This window comes from Phodopus roborovskii, unplaced genomic scaffold, assembly GCF_943737965.1.
Source record: "Phodopus roborovskii unplaced genomic scaffold, PHOROB, whole genome shotgun sequence".
Classification (NCBI taxonomy): Eukaryota; Metazoa; Chordata; class Mammalia; order Rodentia; family Cricetidae; genus Phodopus; species Phodopus roborovskii.
This window is the reverse complement of record NW_026126517.1, coordinates 4,050,321-4,069,674: the sequence shown is the minus strand read 5'-3', so window position 1 is coordinate 4,069,674 and position 19,354 is coordinate 4,050,321. Positions and strand designations below refer to the sequence as shown.

At 39.9% G+C, this 19,354-nt stretch overlaps 1 protein-coding gene across 1 annotated transcript in view; it reads left to right on the top strand.

The window, feature by feature from the left end:
* Dpy19l1 (dpy-19 like C-mannosyltransferase 1) overlaps nucleotides 1-19,354 on the top strand; it is a 93,775-nt gene that overhangs the window by 26,284 nt on the left and 48,137 nt on the right. The window contains exon 7 of the mRNA XM_051196896.1: nucleotides 8,966-9,023. Coding sequence (XP_051052853.1) covers nucleotides 8,966-9,023 — 58 coding nt within the window. The remainder of the gene's footprint in view (nucleotides 1-8,965; nucleotides 9,024-19,354) is intronic.

Below are 19,354 nucleotides of genomic sequence, written 5' to 3'. Positions count from 1 at the left end.
CCAATAATTTTGTTAGCTTGCCCAAAGGTATCTCTGAAGACAGATGGGAAAACCAACCTAGTTTCTCTGCTCACAATGTCTACTTAACACCACCTACCAGAGGCTTCTTTGACAAGTCCCCTGTTCACTTGTGCTGCAGGTAGATGCTGTGGGTGGAAGTTCAGTGTCCCCATTCTTGCCTCGATCGGTTTGTTGGGCTTCTGGTTGAACTCAGGAAGTGTGTGCCTGTGCTGCTGGTCTTCTGTAAGGATGGTTGCAGATGGAGAGGCGTATGGGTGAGGCAAGTGGGAAGCACAGGGCCTCCTAGCTCTCTGATTGGGCCGCTTTTTTCATAAACCTTCTTCCTCTGCTTGGCCATTTGGAAGCTTTCTAAACTTAGTCTTTTTGTCATTTTATTGAAGCATTGTTGTGTAGTCACTGCTGTCAACTTGACCTTTGACCACTTTCCCATTCCTGAACTTTGGAAGCTGATAATGAAAACTAAACATTCAACTCTGCCTTCACTTCCAGTGTCCAGTCCCCATCCCTAAGTTATCTAGGAGCTACCAAGCTGGCAGTGTCATAGATTTCATTGTCATACAATTCTCAACTCAGAGGTCTTTCAGCACTTGCCATCCCCACAAAGCTTGTAGCCTTAGCTTAGAGGACCAGAGGATGACCTTGGGGATTTGAGACAACGTCTCACTAGTCTAGAACGTGCCAGTGAGGTGAGGCTGGCTGATCTAGGTATCAACCTATCTTTGCCTCCCAAGCAATTACAATTGTAAGCCACTTTAGTGTGGGGTCTGACAACAGAACTAGTTCCTCCTACTCCATGTGCTTTACCAATTAAACCCATCAAGCTGTGTCTGCAGCTGACTGTAGTTCTAAGTGCTGGAGTGTTAGTTTTACTGCCATGAAACACTTTGAACGGTCTCATGTTTATACTTAACAAATATTTTCTTATTGCAAGGTTTGTTTAATTACTTTTCTAATGTTTTGATTGGGATAAAGGTGCAGAATTTTAAAATGAATTAAGAATAAAGACGATGACATAAAATTTGGTCTTAGAATTTTGTCAGTGCAAATCGTATTAAGTAGAGAGAAGCAAAACTTAGATTTTTGTCTAACAGACTAGAAATTTGCAGGGCAGACTAAGTGTATGACACTTTTTCAAATGTATATTTGTTTTCAAAATAAAACAACAATGCAGATATGTAATTTTAGAAGTTTTCATCAAAAGTGGAAGTAGAAGAGAAATAGAAAACAGTGATTGGGACTGGCTCCCAAAATTTGACTTAAGGAGACAAATTAGATGTGTTTCCAAACATGGCCTATTCACAATGTAATCCTGGAATTCTCAGTATTTTAGTATTTCTGCTAAATACCCCCTCTAGTTAATTAATCTTCAGGCTGTATTCATATATAACATTCATATAACTGAATAATAAAGTTATATTGTTCAGTACGGATCTTCGTATTTCCATGCTGTAAATTGGGAGTACCAGCAGACCAGATCTAAGGGTGGGGCTTCCTCCACAGTTTCTTTTTGGGAAAAATTTGTGCACGTCAAGGCATGAAATTCTTTGATTGGTAAATATCAGAAGTATTTGTTGTTTGATTCCAGAACAGAATCAAGTAGGCAAACAGTTCTTGGCAATATTGCATGGCTTTGCAGTCCTGTGGTTTGGAGTTAACTCTGGTCATTGTGCACTGGGAGTCGATTAGTTGGTTTGTTTTGGAATTAATATCTCCTCTGCAGGGATGCACTGATGGATATTTTGCTCTTGCAGTCTGGAAAAATACACTTACTTATAAAATCCATTAAAAGTCACCGATGGAAGATGTGTACAAATGATACTATTCTGGCAAAGATTTGTTTTCTTTTCGGAGTTTGTATATCAGAAATGTTCTGACTAGTACAACAAAAGATGGAGTGCAGTGCCATGATTCGGTTTAGGAAATGAAAGGCAGAAATGACTCAGACAGCTGCATTGCCACAGCCCAGCCCGGCATAGGTGATAGCTCACAAAGTTGAGAACTTGGTACACACTGCAGGCAGCTCATCATGTTGGAGAGTGACCTTTCCAGGCATGTCAGCTAGTCTGTGTTTCTTCCAGGCAGCTTATCTGATCTGCCTTTTTTTAGGGAGCTCAGCTTGTTTCTCCGCAGTCCTTACATTTATATATTTTGGGGAGGCAGGCACCTGGTCATTCTGATCAGTTTCAGGGACTTCCTGAAGTCTTTCAGTTGTTTACCTTCTGGGCTTAATGAGCTTCCCTGCAGGATGAAGCATCCTTCCAAGATGGCAGTTTTATCTTGCAGGAAGTTGTCTCATAGCAGGAATGCCTGCAGTCTTTTCCTTCTGTTTCCCCACTATATGTTCTCCTTGCATCCATCTTTTTATATTTATTGCCCAGAAACTCTTAATGCAACAGATGACAGTTCATTCTGTCTGTGGGAACTCTGGGCTCTGCATCTTGGACCACTGCTCTTTTCAGTTTGGTATTTCTATGGTGACTTTCTTATCCATCGTTTTTTTACATTTTTCTCTAAGTCCAATTTTTTGAACATTAGAATTTTTTAAATTAATTTTTTTGGGTTGTTTTGTTTTTCCTCCCTCATTTTATCTGTTATGCTTTCTCTTCCATAGTTAAATTTCAACTTTTTAAAACAATCTGGGTTAGAAATTTCCTCTCTCTCTCTCTCTCTCTCTCTCTCTCCTTATGTAGGTATGTGTTTTTTCTTATGTATAGTTTTCTATTTTCACACCGAGAGTGACCCAGAGTATGGAGATCCTTGGTGCATCAGTTATGTTTTACAACAAGAGAGTTTTTAGAACCTGAGATGATGTTTTTTTAAGGGAGTAGGCCTTTGAGGCTAGCAGCCACTGGAGGCTAAGAAGCCCTCTATCTAGGTGACCCAGGCTCCTTTTGTCAGGAGCTCTTCCCTTTTTTGCCCCTGCAGCCTCTGCATATGGCGAGAAAGGGGGAAGGAAGAACTTTGCATTTTTAACCATTTCCTCCTGAATATTCTTTTAGCGTGGTCTATGGAAATGATACCTACATTGTGTGACCCACCACAGGGTGCAGTTACACATGAGGGCTGAATGGATGCACACCCGCCCAGGAACTCTCCTATTCGTTTTTTGCCTTCATGCCTTGCGCTGAGCTAGCTAGTGAGAACTGCCAGTCTTTTTTTTCATGCATTTCTGTCCATTTCATGTCTACTGACCAGGGTCCCTATAGATACTCTGATCTGTTCCTGATGCTTTCTTCCTCTTAAGGATTATCCAGTCTTTCTTGTGCTTACTCAACTTTCCATTGCTTCTTTGCTGTTGTAGGTGGAATTAGTCAGCAGAACATGCCTTTTTTTTTGAAATATGAATCCTGCCAGTCAGAGCCGTGTTTTCATCTTCTGCCCTCCTGTCATCTTCCTTGGTCCCTGAAGGTCAGAGTAGCTCTCTTGGTAGCAAAGAACTTTTAAAATGTGATTTCATTTCTGTATGTGTTACAGAAGGCCCCCAAAGCCCAGATGACTCATCTATATATTGTCCTCCCATTTGATTTTGCTCATGCCCTTCTTTAACTCTGAAATAAATATTCATTACAATCTCCCCACGATCCAATCCCAAGTGCTGATCAAAACTCTGTTCTCTGGAGGCTCTTTGGTAGAGTAAAATATTTTTCTTATCATCTATTTCTTATTTCTCCTCTGTTTTCTACCTATTTTAAGGAAAAATTAAAATCCTCATGAGAATATAATTATACCCATCTTGCCTCCACAGTTTTATGCGATAATTTCTAATTCTTATCTTAAAGCATGCATTTATTTCTTATCTAGGCAAGATTTAGTAAAATGTGTCTTAAATAGGTTGTATATTGGACCACCTGAAACTTGGCCAGTTACATACTTTTCTGAATAATCTAGTAACTTGGCCGGCTGTCACATCTTTAATCCAACCAATTTGATTTAACAGTTGTATATGAATTTTTAAAGACAAGCATTTCTCTTTGGTATGCATAAAATGATGAATTTTATTAGAAAATGCTAACATTTTTTTTTTCCTAAATCCTTTCCCTTGTATGTTTTCACTGTCTTAGCAAATGACATTTTTCCACACTGAGAACCATGCCTGACTCCTGGGAGGTACCTATGATTGTCCTCAGCTCTTGGCTCTGTAATCCAGGGGGACTCGGAATCCTAGTACTTTCATCAGCATCCCAGGTCCTTCCATTTTCCTCTGTGTATCACCATTACTCCAAATACCAAAGCCTCAGTTCACTGGTTACCCAGCTACTCTGCCTGCCTTGTGCCTCACCACACTGTTCTGTACACCGAAGTCCATGTGGTCAGTCATTTCACTTGAGAATCTGACAAAACCATGGTAGCTGGAAGGGGTCTGGGGGTGCATTAGGGACCACATCCTGCAGGACAATTGAATATGTGCTCATGTTTGGGTTTGAAAGTGAGAGAAACAGAATGACAGTGAAGTGTTCTGAGGACAGTGATGGCCTTTTGGAGTTCTTCATAGTGTGCTGTGTGGATGGTGGTGGCCTGAGGCAGTTCATTATGTTTAGAGAAAGGATACAGGCATGAGAGAAGGAGGCCTAGTGTGGGAGCATGCTATCAGTGGAGTGTGTAGCTTGCTGAGCTATGGAGAGTCTTCAGGGAAGCAAACACACAAAGACATGGTGGTTCTAGCAGTACCAGGAGGAAGCCCCTGGGAAGAGGCTGTTCAGGCAGAGCAGGTGGGAGTCCCCTGGCTGGATTGCTGTGTGGATGCAGAGACTCCACTGACCACATGCCACAGGCTGTGACAGTGAATTGCCTTCTGTGACTGGACAAGTGCCTCAGGACAACAATGGCATGTTCCACAGCAAGTTTCCAAAGCCAGTGGATGCCAGCAGCCTTTTGATTGTGTGCCTTTTATGTGTTTGTTTATCCTCAGGTGCCATCTGTGAGTCTCTGCCATGGGCAGGGCTTGGTCTGGAACTAAGTATGTGGTTCCTACCACAATGAGATGGAAGTTTGTTTAAAAGCTGGCAGACAGTTCAATTAAAGGCATTAACTAGTTGTTATGTAAGCTGAAAATGTGCACAGGGCCAAGCAGAGACCATTTCTTTTTAACCCTACTTAGTTGTCATCTCCTTCCCTTGTTTTTATTTCTTCTGTTGAAATCACTATTATTATGTTCATGTGTGTGCATGACATGTATGTATGGCATGCGCCTTTGTGTATGGATGGAGGAAAAACATTGAGTTATTTCTCTGCTTCCACCTTTGTGTACGTTCAGGGTTGTGAACTTGGATTACTAGGCTGGAGTGGTAAGAGCCCTTACCCACTGAGCCCTCTGGCTTCTCGACTTTCTTCTTTCTTTATTGCACCATTGAGTCCCAAAATTTATTTAGGGAGAAGGTTCTCAACTCTGAGCCAGGCCTATCTGATGATTTTTTTCACAAGTCCAGCAAGGTGTCAGAGCCTTAGTCTCCAAACATGGAACTAAAAATTCTCCATTCAGCTCCCACATTTTCTTTTTTCTGTTTATTAAGTGTTTACATAAGAAAACTCATTCCAAGTGTTACTTACTATAGCTTTAAAAACTCTGAATGTGCTTTTCTTCTCTTCAAATGTTGTATTTTATGTCCCATCATCTGATTAACAAGACCTATTAATATTTTATAATTGATTGTAATTTTTATAATCATGAAGTAAGAAAGATTATAGAATTATAAATTTCAAAAGTAGGAAGTATTTTTAATGGACATTTTACATTTTAAGCTTTAATGCTCCTCTTTAATTTTCTGTCTAGATGATTGAGGCTCACAGGGTAAATAAAGATGCTAGGTAGATATCAGTCGGTAAAGTACTTGTTTACAAAGTGCTGACCCAAGTTCAGCTTGCTGGTGACCATGTAAGAAGCCAGGTGTGTAATACAGAAGCACTCACCTTTGACCCTCAGTGCTGGGGAGGCAGGAGCAGAGGATGCTTGGAGCTTGCTCACCAGCCAGTTTGACAAGTTCCAGGGTCACTGAGAGACCCTGTCTCAAAGGAAAGAAGATGAAAAGTCAGAAGAAAACACCCAACGTTGATCCCTCATTGCCACACTTGCACACATGTAACACACACTGTGCACATATATGTAGACACATATATGCACATAGACCACATACACAGAAAGATGAGTGAATTCTGAGTGTATGTGGCAAAAGTTAAGGAGCTTGGCATGTTTTATGAGTTTACACTGTAATGGCTGTCATGCTTTCTGACAGTTGGTGATACCACACTGCAGAAAAGATTTTTATTACAAAGGAATACTGAAATATCAATTATAATGAAGAAAAATTTAAACAATTGTAAATATTCTAATAACCTCAACTTTTTTGTTTATCAAAGTAAAACCTTTGTGGCAGCCTCGAGGATCAGAATGGTAGCATCATGTTAGGGACATTAATTTTGATTATTTGCAAGTCACACAATTAGTGTTTCCAACTCAAACTATCTTTTGTAGCAAGCCAGCCGTACTCTATCTACGTCCCAGCTTTGTAGGTTATGAAAGTGGGTCAGAAAACCTGTCTCCCTGGATAGCTAGGCGCAGAAGACAGGTGGTGCCAGACTGGGCCCTGTGCTGTGTAGTTTGGTGAGAGGGTTGTGTCCTTTGGAGATTGTTCAGTCTTGGAGTCTCGCAGGCTGGTGGTGGCTGTGTGAGGATGGACAGCTAAGGCAGATCCAGCCTGAGGTTTGCTCAAGCTTTGCACCTCTTATCTGTTCCATCTAACTCTGCTCTTTCAATAAGAAAAACTAAAGTTAGAAAAGTTCAGTTTGGGTTCTCGTTTGCTCAAGGGAAGTCTTAAAAAAGGAATTTTATATTAAGCTCTTAAAAATGTTTTCTTTGTCTAACTTTTTTGACTAGAATCAAGGAATGAGCTGTCTCCAGAGCTCGGTGCCCCAGGGATGTAAGAAATAACACATTCTTTGTATAGTTGGAATGCTGTATATTTTTATAGATGTGAACATTTTGTCTATCTACTTCAAATCTCTGGCATGTTTTCCTTGACTTATGTGACCTGTAACATTCTGAAAGTGTTAAAACAACTACCATGGTTCAATCTCACCACATTCTCTGTATTTATAGAAGGATTAACTTTAGTACCTGACTGCTATATTGTTGGCTTATAAAATTTTCTTTGAAGTAATATAATTAGAATTGAATAAATGGGGGGTGGCATATTTAATGATTGAGCATGCAGAAGCTAAACACATACATAAACATATATGTTTTCACATATATAAGTGCATTTACATACACTTGAGTTACTGAAATTACATGCTGACTTGTTACAGCACTGAATTTATGTACAACCTTTGATGGACTATTATGTAAACATGTATATAACAGATATATATTATGGATTATTGTATATATGCATATTTCACAAGTTATATGTAAATTCAGTGCCATTTTGATGACAACATTATTTTGAAAAGGGTACTACTATTAGAAAGTATTATGTTCTGAGTAAGTTCCCTGAAACAGTCTCTCTGTGTAGCTGGAGATGAGGAGCTTTCCTGAGATGTATTGAAATAACTAGAATCTTACAGGATAAAAATGGTGCCATGTGACAGAAAAGAATTACAGAAGTAAATAAGTTAAGCAGACTAGAAAAGAGTCTAGGATTGCAGGAAGTTATTGTATGAGAAAGGCTGGGTAGCATTTCTCTGAGACAGGGAGATTTACTTGCTTAGTATTTTAGTATGTGTGATTTCAGAGACAGTAGATTAGAGCTCTCCAGATGAAAGATCTAAATGGAAATATTTGGTACTAGAAGAAATTTTAGGTGGCTATCTATAAAATTTTGAAATAGAAAAAACCTCCCCAGCCCAGGCACTCAACAGAGAAGAAATAGAATTACTGGCATACTTTTATACATAATATTTTAAAAGTTCTACCTGAATACTTTATAAATTATGTTAATTTGTGATACATATGACAACCAAACATTTGGTCACCACAGTCTTTTAAGTGGAGAAGCATGAATACACAGGACATTTACAGGCAGTTCATGGAAGAGAAATGTGCATCTCACACAGAAACAGTACAGTGATCTTCCATACAAATAGGGAGGGAAGTAAAAATCAAAGTAACAGTGTAGGAGAGGTTCACCTGTCCGAAAGGCGAACTTTGGGAGTCTGAGCACTGACAGGGGAGAAAGTGATGTAGTGCTTACCAGCATGGTTCCCACCACAGTCTGTCCTAGGGTAAGAGAACAGCCAGTATGTGCATGTCCCCTAAAAAATAGATGAAGATGTTGCGGTACATTGGGACTGAAATATTTCACACTAATTTAAAAAAAGATGCCTTTGGTAACAAGTATCAATTAAGGATAATCTTCATAATAAATTAGAAAAAGAACAAATGCCTGAAGAGATGTGAATGATACCCTCACACTGGGAATTGTTCGCTTATAGTGATGGTTGGGTTGGAAGGAGAGTGTGAGTCCAGGAGAGGGTGGCTTCAGAGCTGTCATTTAACTTTCTTAAGTGATTTATTTCAGAATTTTCTTCCTTCCTTCCTTCCTTCCTTCCTTCCTTCCTTCCTTTTTTTCTTTCTTTCTTTCTTTCTTTTTTTTTCTGAGTGCAGATTTTGTAGGTGGGAAATAAGGTTGTTTTTGTTTTTCTGAGACAGATCTTATACTGTGGCCTCAAATTTAGTAGCTAAGTCTGGCCTTGAACTCCATCCTCCTGCTTGTGCCTCAAGTGCTGGAATCACAGGTGTTTGTTACCTCATTCAGCTGGTAAGTGAGTTTAAAAAAGTATTTTGACTAGTGATAATTTGGAAGAAATCAACTGTCTTATAAATAAGCATGGGAGAGGTCCTTTGTGGTCTAAGCAGTCTGCGGTAGGAGGTTATCATGGTACCTTATTGTGAGGTTTATTTCAGGGCCGAGCTACATTTCTGACATCGCATTACATCTTCTCTTTGCAGTGGCAGCCAATTGGGAGGCCTGGTCACAGTGTTGTGCTTCTTCTTTAATCACGGAGAGGTAGGTCATCAGAAGGTACTTGCAGAATCACTCCTAAATATAAGTGTCTTTAAATAAGTGTCCTATTGGTTAGTCTGTAATAGTGTTCCTTAAGCATTTGATCCTGTTATTTTGTCCCAAAATTTCAATGCTGGTGGTCTCTAGTAAGAGAAGTCTCACTGATTTAAGCAAATAGTGAGTCTGGTTTTAAAGCTAGTGGCTATGTTCAAGGAGTAATGTTCTTGTAAGTGTCCTATTCAGACTCTTTGCTTAAACCTATACATTTACAAGTATTCAAGGCAGTCCAAAGATAGGCACATTTAGTCTCTGAATCCACACTGCCTGGGTTCAAATCCCAGCTCTTTCATTTAGCATCTGTGCTACCTGAACAAGTCAGTTAATCTGTGTGTTCATTCCTTTGCTTTGTAAATGGGATTTTGGCATTACTCATCTCATATATTATTGCATAAATCAGACGAGCTCATTTGTGTAAAGTGCCTAACACAGGGTTTAAAACATAAAATGCCTTGTGCTTGGTAGCTCAGATTAGGAGTTTTATTTATTAATAATAGTTTTCAGATAAAATTCTATTAAATTAAGATTTTCAATACATTCCTCTAAGTTAATTATACTTGTAAATGAGTTTTATAGTAATATATCCATCCAGACTTATCATGGAAATGTTTGTATGTGGGAGGAAAAAGACGTGTGAGATGTCTCCATCTTTTATCTTCATGCCCCAAGTGTCTGCAGTCTTTGAACACATGCCGGTTTTGAGTGAGTAATGAAACACACATGTAGTGAGATAGTCCTTCTGTAGCACTGACCACGCCCATTGGGGGGTGGAGCGATGGGCGGAGGTGACCTGAGGAAGGAGGTCGGAGGGGGCCAGGAAGGCGCGCTCTCTTTCTGGCGTGACTCGGACAGGAGAGGATCGGGTTGAATTTCCTGGTGTTCATCTGTCTAGGTTGTAAGTTATTTCTCCCTGAATAAACATCTATTCGGCCTATTTGTTTATCCTGATCCTTATTTACCGCAATATCTGGTGTCAGAAGCGGGATTTACGTCAGGAAAGTTTTAATCAGTCTTTTTAGCTAAGTTCCCGAGTATTACAGATTATCTTCACTCACATTTCCTGTACCTATGAGATTAGTCAGATATAGATGCTTAATCTTCGATCACTTCATAGACATGCAGAACATGGCATTTAAATGTTTTAATATTAGTACTCCATTGACATGAGACACTGTTGCTCCTGACAGCACCGTGCACTTTCCCGAAAATATGTTGGACACTGTTGTTGCTCCTGCTGGAGTTCAATCTCGCCTCAGCTAATGGCCTGTTGGGCATAGAATTGCCCCCACCTTGACCACTGATTTGGACATGCAGTCCTATGTGCTTGCAGGAGACAAATATAGAAGACTGCTTGACCTTGCCAAGTCAGGGTAAAACAGCCATTCTATTTCCCTGCTGTTGTTGTGGTCTGTCAAGTTCTCTTGGCCTTAGCCAAATCTGGGTGTACCAACGTCGCTGTGAGACCTAGGGTGACTGTTCAGGTGGCTTGCTGTTTCTGTCCTTGCTGCACCTTTTGGAAGTTGTCCATCCGCATTTCCTGTCTACTCTAGTATTGTTAATTTCCTTCTCAGGTCTTGATGAGGTTGAAGATTAAACTATCACAACTATTATTCTCTCTTCCTAGTTAGATATATTAGGTACTAGACTTACGTTTTCCAGCTTAGGACAACTCTATTGTAAACTCCATTATGCCCTCACCCTAGGACTAGATATGTAGGTCATTTTGTTCTCGATTTTCCTTTTCTTAGAACACACTTGTTATTCACTGTTTTGTATATAGTTTTGTATTAAGCCTAAATCTTTTCTTTAGACTAAAAGGGGAATTGTAGTGAGATAGTCCTTCTGCAGCACTGACCACGCCCATTGGGGGGTGGAGCGATGGGCGGAGGTGACCTGAGGAAGGAGGTCGGAGGGGGCCAGGAAGGCGCACTCTCTTTCTGGCGTGACTCGGACAGGAGAGGATCGGGTTGAATTTCCTGGTGTTCATCTGTCTAGGTTGTAAGTTATTTCTCCCTGAATAAACATCTATTCGGCCTATTTGTTTATCCTGATCCTTATTTACCGCAATACACACACGGCTGTCAAAGATGAATATTAGCCAGTTGCTAATGGATTTCACCTGATATGTGCTCACTTTTTAGAATCACAGAAATGCAAAGTAGAATGGCTTTTGGTTAGAGCATTTGACCTGTGAGGGCAGCAGTAACAGTGCATTTGGAATAATGTGAGTGTGGGCCAAGGAAAGATTAGGATATGGCTTATCCCGAGTGTGGCTAATGCACCTTGTAATAGCCTGGATTGTGGGATGTTTTGAAGCTGATTCTATGAGAATGATGCCTGAAATGGAAAGTCACTGCTTAATCAGGCAAGAAAGGAGCACTGTATGTTAAGAGTAGGGTGCTGTGGCATGGAGTGATTGAATATGTAGATCCGATGCAGTGAGAAAGGCACTATTTATGAGCACAGAGGGCCCTTGTGCCCCTCATTGTCCCTGGGTTCTTAAGTTCCTCTCCTTATGTTTTTCTTACAATCTTGATGCTCAAGTAGCAGGAACATTGTTTCTTACTGTTTTCAATTTTAAAAGTAGAATTCAGGTTACTTGATTTTTTTTTTTTTTTTTTAGGTTAATGGATTTTTTTTTTTCCTCTTATCATTTTTCAGCTGTTTAGTTTATTTTAAACATGCACAGTTAGATATCATTTTAATGGTATATGAAACAATTAAAATTCAAATTTTAGTTTTATGGAAGTGATCAATAATTGTTACATTTTATTTAGCTAGCTTAGAGCAGAACATTTTTATATGACATTAAAATTAAGAGCATATACTACAGTTTTGGTAAAACAGTGGAAGAATTCAAGTAATTAAAAATTTACTATAATTTTGTATGTCACTTTGGCTTTCATATTTTGACAGTTTTAGTCCCTATTTTCTTCTAATCTTTTAAAACTGTCTCTAGCTATGTACACACCTTTCATCTCAGCACTCAAGAGGCAAGAAGGTAGATCTCTAGAGTTTGTGGCCAGCCTGATCTACATAGAGAATTTTAGGGCAGCCAGGGCTATCCAGTGAGATCTTGCCAAACAAACAAACAAATAGATAAATATGTGTGTTTCTAAAGCATCTAACTTTTGTAAAACAGAAATCATCTACTCTGCTCATACCTATTCATGCGTCTAGCCACTTTTGTAGAACCTTGCTGGGTGAAATTGCCATTGGCTATTAAGCAGTACCTTTCTTTTAAAAATTGTGTTTGTTTATCCAGTGAGCATTCATGAAGGTCACTGGACAGCTGTCCGGCGTCTATGCCCTCTTTCCCCTTGTGTGCTCTGGGGAGGGCTGGCAGCAGGAGCCTCTGCCTGCTGAGCCATCTTGCTGTCCCAGCACGTTACTGTCTTAGAAGATACAGCAGCAAAGTATTCACATCCTGAAACATAGTTATGGCTTATTAGTGACTTTTAGGTTGCATTTTCATTAATTAATTGTCTCATAGTGGATCTAAGATACTAAGATAGTATTTGGCATATTGTAAATTCCCCTCCCCACCACAGATGATATCACTAAGAAATTCTTGCCTTGTCAGAAGAACTGTAAAGTGCATAGGGTAGGGGATATTGCTCAAGAGTAGAGTGCTTGCTTAGTATCCTCAGTGTACTGAGTTTGTTCCCAGCTTACTTAAAATTATTTGTAACACATGGATTAATACAAGTTTTAAAAATCAATTAGAAATCTGAAATGTGAAAATGGAAGATGGGTTTTTCTCAGCATCAAGAGTGGCGGTACTGAGGGTCTGCATTCCAGGATAAGGCATGTAGATCAGCTTGTTTCTTGCTTATCATGTCACTGTGGGATGCTACAGTGAAAGCCAACACAAGACCAGAAATCTGTTCTGTACTGATGCTGCAGTACACTACTGAGAAGAATGACTGGGACTGCTCCGCCCTACAGGGGACACACATAGTATATTGCATCCCCACAGGGCCCAGGGATCTCCCAGGAAGAGCAGGTAGTAAAACTGTAAGAGCCAGTGAGGGGGGGCATCATGAAAACAGTTTCCAGCTGCTACAGGGCAGTTGCACATGTGAACTCACAGTGATTGTGACACATGTGCAGATCTGTTAAGCTTGAGTCAGACAAAATCCCAGCACAGAAGGGAGAAGACTGGCAAGAAATCCTCTCCTCCCCAAGGAGCTGCTAATATCCCATAGCTTCTGGAAGAGAGAGAGTCAGTGTTTGATGTTGTGTTGCCCTGGTGGGCAGACCACATTCGTTGGGCAGGTCCCACTCCCAAAACAGCCTGTACAGCACAAACTGGACTTGATGGGCAGGGTGGGGAGGATCGAAAGTGTTATTATGGGAGGAAATGGGGAAGGAGGTGGAGATGTTAAACACATTTTGTGTGAAATTCCCAAAGAGTTAATAAAAACATTCCTTAAAACAAAAGATGATGCAGTGTAAGTCCAAAGAGGGGCAGAGTAGTTCAGGTTTACAGGGAGAATGGTATCCACGCTGAACAGGTACAGTGGGAAAATGAAATGTTACAGCTGCCCATGTTGGCATTCATCTGGCAGGGTGGTTATCACAGGTTGAAACTGTATAAATACCACAGAAAGATCCTGGAGTAGGAACCCAAACATTAGCAATAAGGAAAGGAAAACGATAAATAAAAGGAAGAAACACTTGAGGATATAGGAGTGTGAACTTCCACAGTGTAGAATCTAAGCAATAGTGGAGAGGCTACCTCAAATGCCCTTCCCCAATAATGAGATTAATGACTACTTTACATGCCATCCTAGAGCCTTCAACCAGTAGCTGATGGAAGCAGAAGCAGACACCCACAGCTAAACACTGAGCCAAACTTCTGGAATCCACTTGTAGAGAGGAAGGAGTGATGGGCAAAGGGGTAAAGATCAGACTGGAGAAACAGAGAAACAGCTGACCTGAACAAGGGGGAGTTCATGGACCCCAGTCTGATAGCTGGGAAACCAGCATAGGACCAAACCAGATCCCCCCTGAATGTGGATGTCAGTTGCGGGCCTCTGGCAGTGGAACCAGTATTTATCCCTAATGTATGAATAGCCTAGAGACAAGGGGAACCTAGGTCTTGCCCCAAATGATGTGACAGACTTTGATGATCCCCCATGGAAGGCCTCACCTTCCCTGAGGAGTGGGTGGGGGGAGGGAAGGGAGGTTGGTGGGAGCAATGGGAGGGAGGGAGAGGGAACTGGAGTTGGTATGTAAAATAAGATTGATTTTAGTTTAAATAAAAATGAATAAAAGGGAAAAAAGAACAAAAAAATTAACTTATTTTGTAGAAACCTTTATACATAAAAGGAGTTGGTGAAAAAAAAAGAATGGAGAAAGTATATAGGATTCCCCTGTACAGGGCTGGAAGAATAGCTAATGAGCAGGTGTTTGCCTGGCATCTTCAAGGCCCTGGGTTCAATTCCCAGCCTCAGAGAGATCCAAGCAAAAACAATTAAGTACTATATGTTCTCTATCCTGTGTATCTGTGTGTGAGCGTATCTGTATCTGCATGTATATCTGTGTGTGTGTGTGTGTGTGTGTGTGTGTGTGTGTGTGTGTATGCACGTGTGTATGTATGTATCTGTGTCTGTGTGCGGGTATGTATAGGTGCTTGCAGAGAAGACATTGGATCCCCTGGAGCTAGAGTTATCTGGAGGCAGTTGTGAGAAGTTTACCATGGGTCCTGGGAACTATGTTGTCCCCTGTAAGAGGAGCAATTGCTCCTAACTGCTGAGCCATTTCCACAATTCTGCTTTAGGTTTTGTCTGTTAGAAATTCCCTGTTTTTGTGTGAAATAAGATTGTTTAGCCTTTTCCATAGAGACTTTTAAAACTTTCTATGCATGATTGGTGTTTTATATAAAACATACTGTCATTTATGAATATATTCACATGTATGCAGCCTTTTGAAATTTTCATAATTTCACTTTAGAAAAGCAAGTGAAGGTAGATGAAAATTGTCTTGTAGGCCATATTTAATTAACCCTGTAAAACTATATTTCCATTTAGCCTTTTTTATATGTCCATGTATGATGTCTTCAGCAAGTTCTGTAAGGCAACCAAAATCAATGGTAATGCATAACCCATATTGGTCTTGGAGGCTCTTATATTCCTCTGACCAACAACCTGAGAGGATGTTTCCTGTGCTTGGAACTGAGGTTTTTATTAGATATTGGGGGTAGCAGCACCATCACCCCATGTGATGTAATTTCATTGAACACACAGTAAGTTAGCTCATACAGTGTTTCCCTATGGCTTTTCTTAAATTTTATTTTATTCTAATTAAAATATTTCTATTTTACATGTCGATCCCATTTCCTTACCCCTCTCTCCCTCCCTCCCTCTTAACCTCTCTCCCCCCTCACAAGTACCCTAACCACCCTCCCCTCCCATCCCCCCACCCCAATTCCACATGTAGGGCAATGCCATCCAGGTGGGGTCATGTAAATCTGTCAGGTCATTTGAAGTAGGGACTAGGACTTCTCTCCCTGTGGCTTTTTCAAACACCCTTAGTGTTATCTCTCCTGCTCTCTGCCCTGTTCCTTGCTTCTTTGCATGCTTGAATTTCTAAAGTTTAGAGCTAGTCTCTGGTCTGGGTGACCTCAGGGCAGCATTTCTAATTCTGTCCATTTGCCTGCAAACTTCATGATTTCATTTTCTTTGCAACTGAATACATACATTGTGTGTATGTATCATAAATTCATCAATCATTCATCAGTTGAAGGACATTACATTTAAGTTGCTTCCATTTCCTGGTTATTTTCCTAGGGTAGCAAAGAGCATGGGTGAGCAAGTTCTCTGGAGTAGGATATTGAGTCTCTTAGATGTTGATGACTGAACTGTGATTAAAATATGAATCCTTATGGTGCTAATTACTTATTGGCATGGTTATTTTGCTTATATAAGATGTGGAAAACAATTCTGTTGGGTGTTGGTGGTACAAGCTTTTAATCTCAGCACTCAGGAGGCATAGGCAGGCAGATCTCTGTGAGTTTGAGGGCAGTCTAGTCTACAGTGCTAGTTTCAGGACAGGCTCTAAAACGATACATAGAAACCTTGTCTTGAAAAATCAAAAGAAAAAATAAAATCACCACCACCACCAACAAAAAACAAACAAAAAACCCCTCAGGATACTGAAATAATTCTGCTATTCTTCATGATCTTCATAATATTCTTTCATAGTAGGAAGTTATGATACCCCATTACATATTAAATGGAACTACTAAAGATTTAGTAGTTCATAATTACTAAATAAGGAGATTTATTTATTTCAGTGTATTTAATTGAAAACAATAATTATAAAATCTATATATACATTATAGATTTAGTCAAAATAATTATCAACTCTTGTGATTAAGGATATTAAAAGTATGCTTGGAGCCACTTTGAATACTTAGTGCATTATTCACCATGATTACGGCGGTCCAGCAGACCCCCAACACTTTCCTAAGGGAGGCTTTGTGCCTTTGAGCTGAATTTTCCTTTTCCACACATTTATCTCCTTCCTACCCCCCAGCCATAGGAAGCCCCAGTTTATTTTTTATTTCTCTGAGAATAACTGTTTGGATTTCTTTTATAAGCAAGAGCCAATTTTTTCTTTAAATTTAAAGTTTTCATCTGTGTGTGTGTGTGTGTGTGTTTGTGTTTGTTCATGTTTATACCACATATACCAAATATGAAAATCCAAACAACTTACAGGAAGGAGCTGGCTTTCTCAGAACTTCTCTGAGTGGGTTCTGGGCATTGAACTCAGAATTGGGGCAAGTGCATATACCTGATGAGCCATCTCACTAGCTCTTCATTTACCATTTGTTTTCTCTTACTGTTATGAACAGGTATTTTCTGTTCCTTTTGGATATGAGATGCAGGGCTGATGGCATCTTTGTTAAATGCCTTGTATATGTTGCCTAAAAGTTGCTACATTATCATGGTGGACTTATGTTGCCTAAAATTTACATTATCACGACTCATACTTAAAATTCAATAATGATATAGTATAATCCACAGTCAACTTTGCAGAGTTACCCCAGGCAGTTCCTGGCTGCAGTTTAAGGATCACACATGGTGTTTGGTTGCCATTTTATCTGGTATTCTTCTCCCAGTACAATTCTTCTGTCTCTCAGCTGAATGGCATTCTTTAAAGAATTCACGCCTACTGTTTTATAAAGGCTCCATGATCCACATTTGTTTGTTTCCTCATCAGTGGGTTTTGATTAGGCAGTTTTCAAAGGCTGTAGCAAATACATCATTTTTATTGCAATGCATTGAGAGGTTTATAAGACCAGTTTGCCACGTTATTGGATTTCTTCACCAGTCCTGTGGTTCAAGTGGTGGAAGTCAGTTTATCTGTTGGAAAAATGTTCCCTCTTTTACAGCAGTGACTGGTATATGTCTGGATACTTTGAGATAATAGAATGTTTTGTATCCTTAAAGCTTTTAACCAAATGCTCACATCCATTGATGATCACTACATGAGTCATTTACTCTATTGGCTATTGAAAATGGCATTTTCTTAATTCTTATATTTTATCTATGATTAATAATTGGTGTTCTATAATGACAAATCTTTTCTTTTTTAACTATTGCTGTATATATGAATTCTTTTTATAAGTAATGTTCTGTAACCTATCATCATAATTCTTGATGTTCAAATCATTACAGATTCAATAGTAACCTTGACTTTAAATGGTATATAATTTACATATATTAATGTCCCATGTGGTACCTGTCAAGCTGAACAGATTTTACATATGTACCTAATTATGTGGCCACTCTCTAGACCAGTGCTCCTCAACCTTCCTAATGCTGTGACCCTCATGTTACTTTTGTTGTTACATCATAATTGTAATTTTGCATCTTCTATGAATCATAATGTAAATATCTGGTATGTGACCCCAAGGGGTCCTGACCCACAGGTTGATAATACCTACTCTAGCAAGCTACAGATGTCTTTAGCCCTCAGCAGTTATTTTCCTGACCCCGTCCAGTCTACACTCCTAGCTTCTTCCAAGGAAAATAACCCGTCTTTGTCACTGATGGGTTTAGTACTTTTGAGAATTTATAGAAATAGCTTTTGAAATCGTGTTTGTTCTTCTTTGAAATTGCCATACATGTATATGCACTATCTTGGTCGTGTCTACCTGACCACCAGCTCCCCTAGGACCCCCAGCTCCTTTCCCTCCTACCTACTTCATGCTCTCTTTTTAATTACTATTATTTTTTTCTAGTCTAGTGAATCCAGTCAGAGCTGCCCACAGGTTCATGGGTGTGAGACAACCATTTGCAACTTAGCACCATCCAGAAAAGCGACTCTCCTTCCCCCAGCAACCATCAACTGGCAGTAGTTCCTCAACTAGTTGTGGGGCCTTGGGAGCCCCCTCCCTCCCGACATCCATGCTGCAGTCTTTAACTGTATTGTGCAGGGAGCCATAGCTGCTATGACTTCACATGTGCAGTAGTTAAGTCATGTCCAGAAGACTGGTAACACTCCTCCCCATCCTCCAGCTCTTACATCCTTTATGTTCCTCTTACATGGTGATCCATGGGCCATGGGGGAAGGGACAGGTTGATTTAGATGTCCCATGAAGAACTGAGTGCTCATAGTCTCTTACCCTCAGCACTTTGAACAGTTCTGAGTCTGACCTAACCATTACCCACCACAGTAAGAAGCTTCTTCTGCCACACTCGAGACTAGTGCAGATCTGTGGATATGAACATAAATATAAGGCAGTTTGATAGTATGAGCACTTAGAAAAACAGCATTATTATTTCTAGTCCTGTTTTAGGCCTGTGACTTCTGTAGCCATCAGGTTTGGTTTTGTTTACAGTACCTAATGGTTGGTTAATCCCATGATAATCATGCCACTGTTTCAACAGTAGGGCCCTCTTGATCTTTTCTGACATGTTGGTATTGGTATTGTAGCATACAGGGTTTAGCACTAGGTAAAGCCATTGTTGTATTTTTTCCCCAGCACCCTACATAGTACCTTCCAGCACTGCTTGGATGTTTAGCTACCCAGGAAAGAGTTTCATGGTCAGTTCAAGCTTGATTTCTGTCTTTCCTTTAAATAGAAAGTGGAAATACTAGGGGCAGAAAAACTGAAACATGTAATGGAGTAATGAGGATAGAGGAAGGTCAACCAAAATGAAGAGTGTATGAAAAAGCTGTATGGAAATCTGTTCTTGTACATCAAGGAAAAAATATAAGATGGCAGAACACACATAACTTGAAGGAATGGGCAGATATTTGTG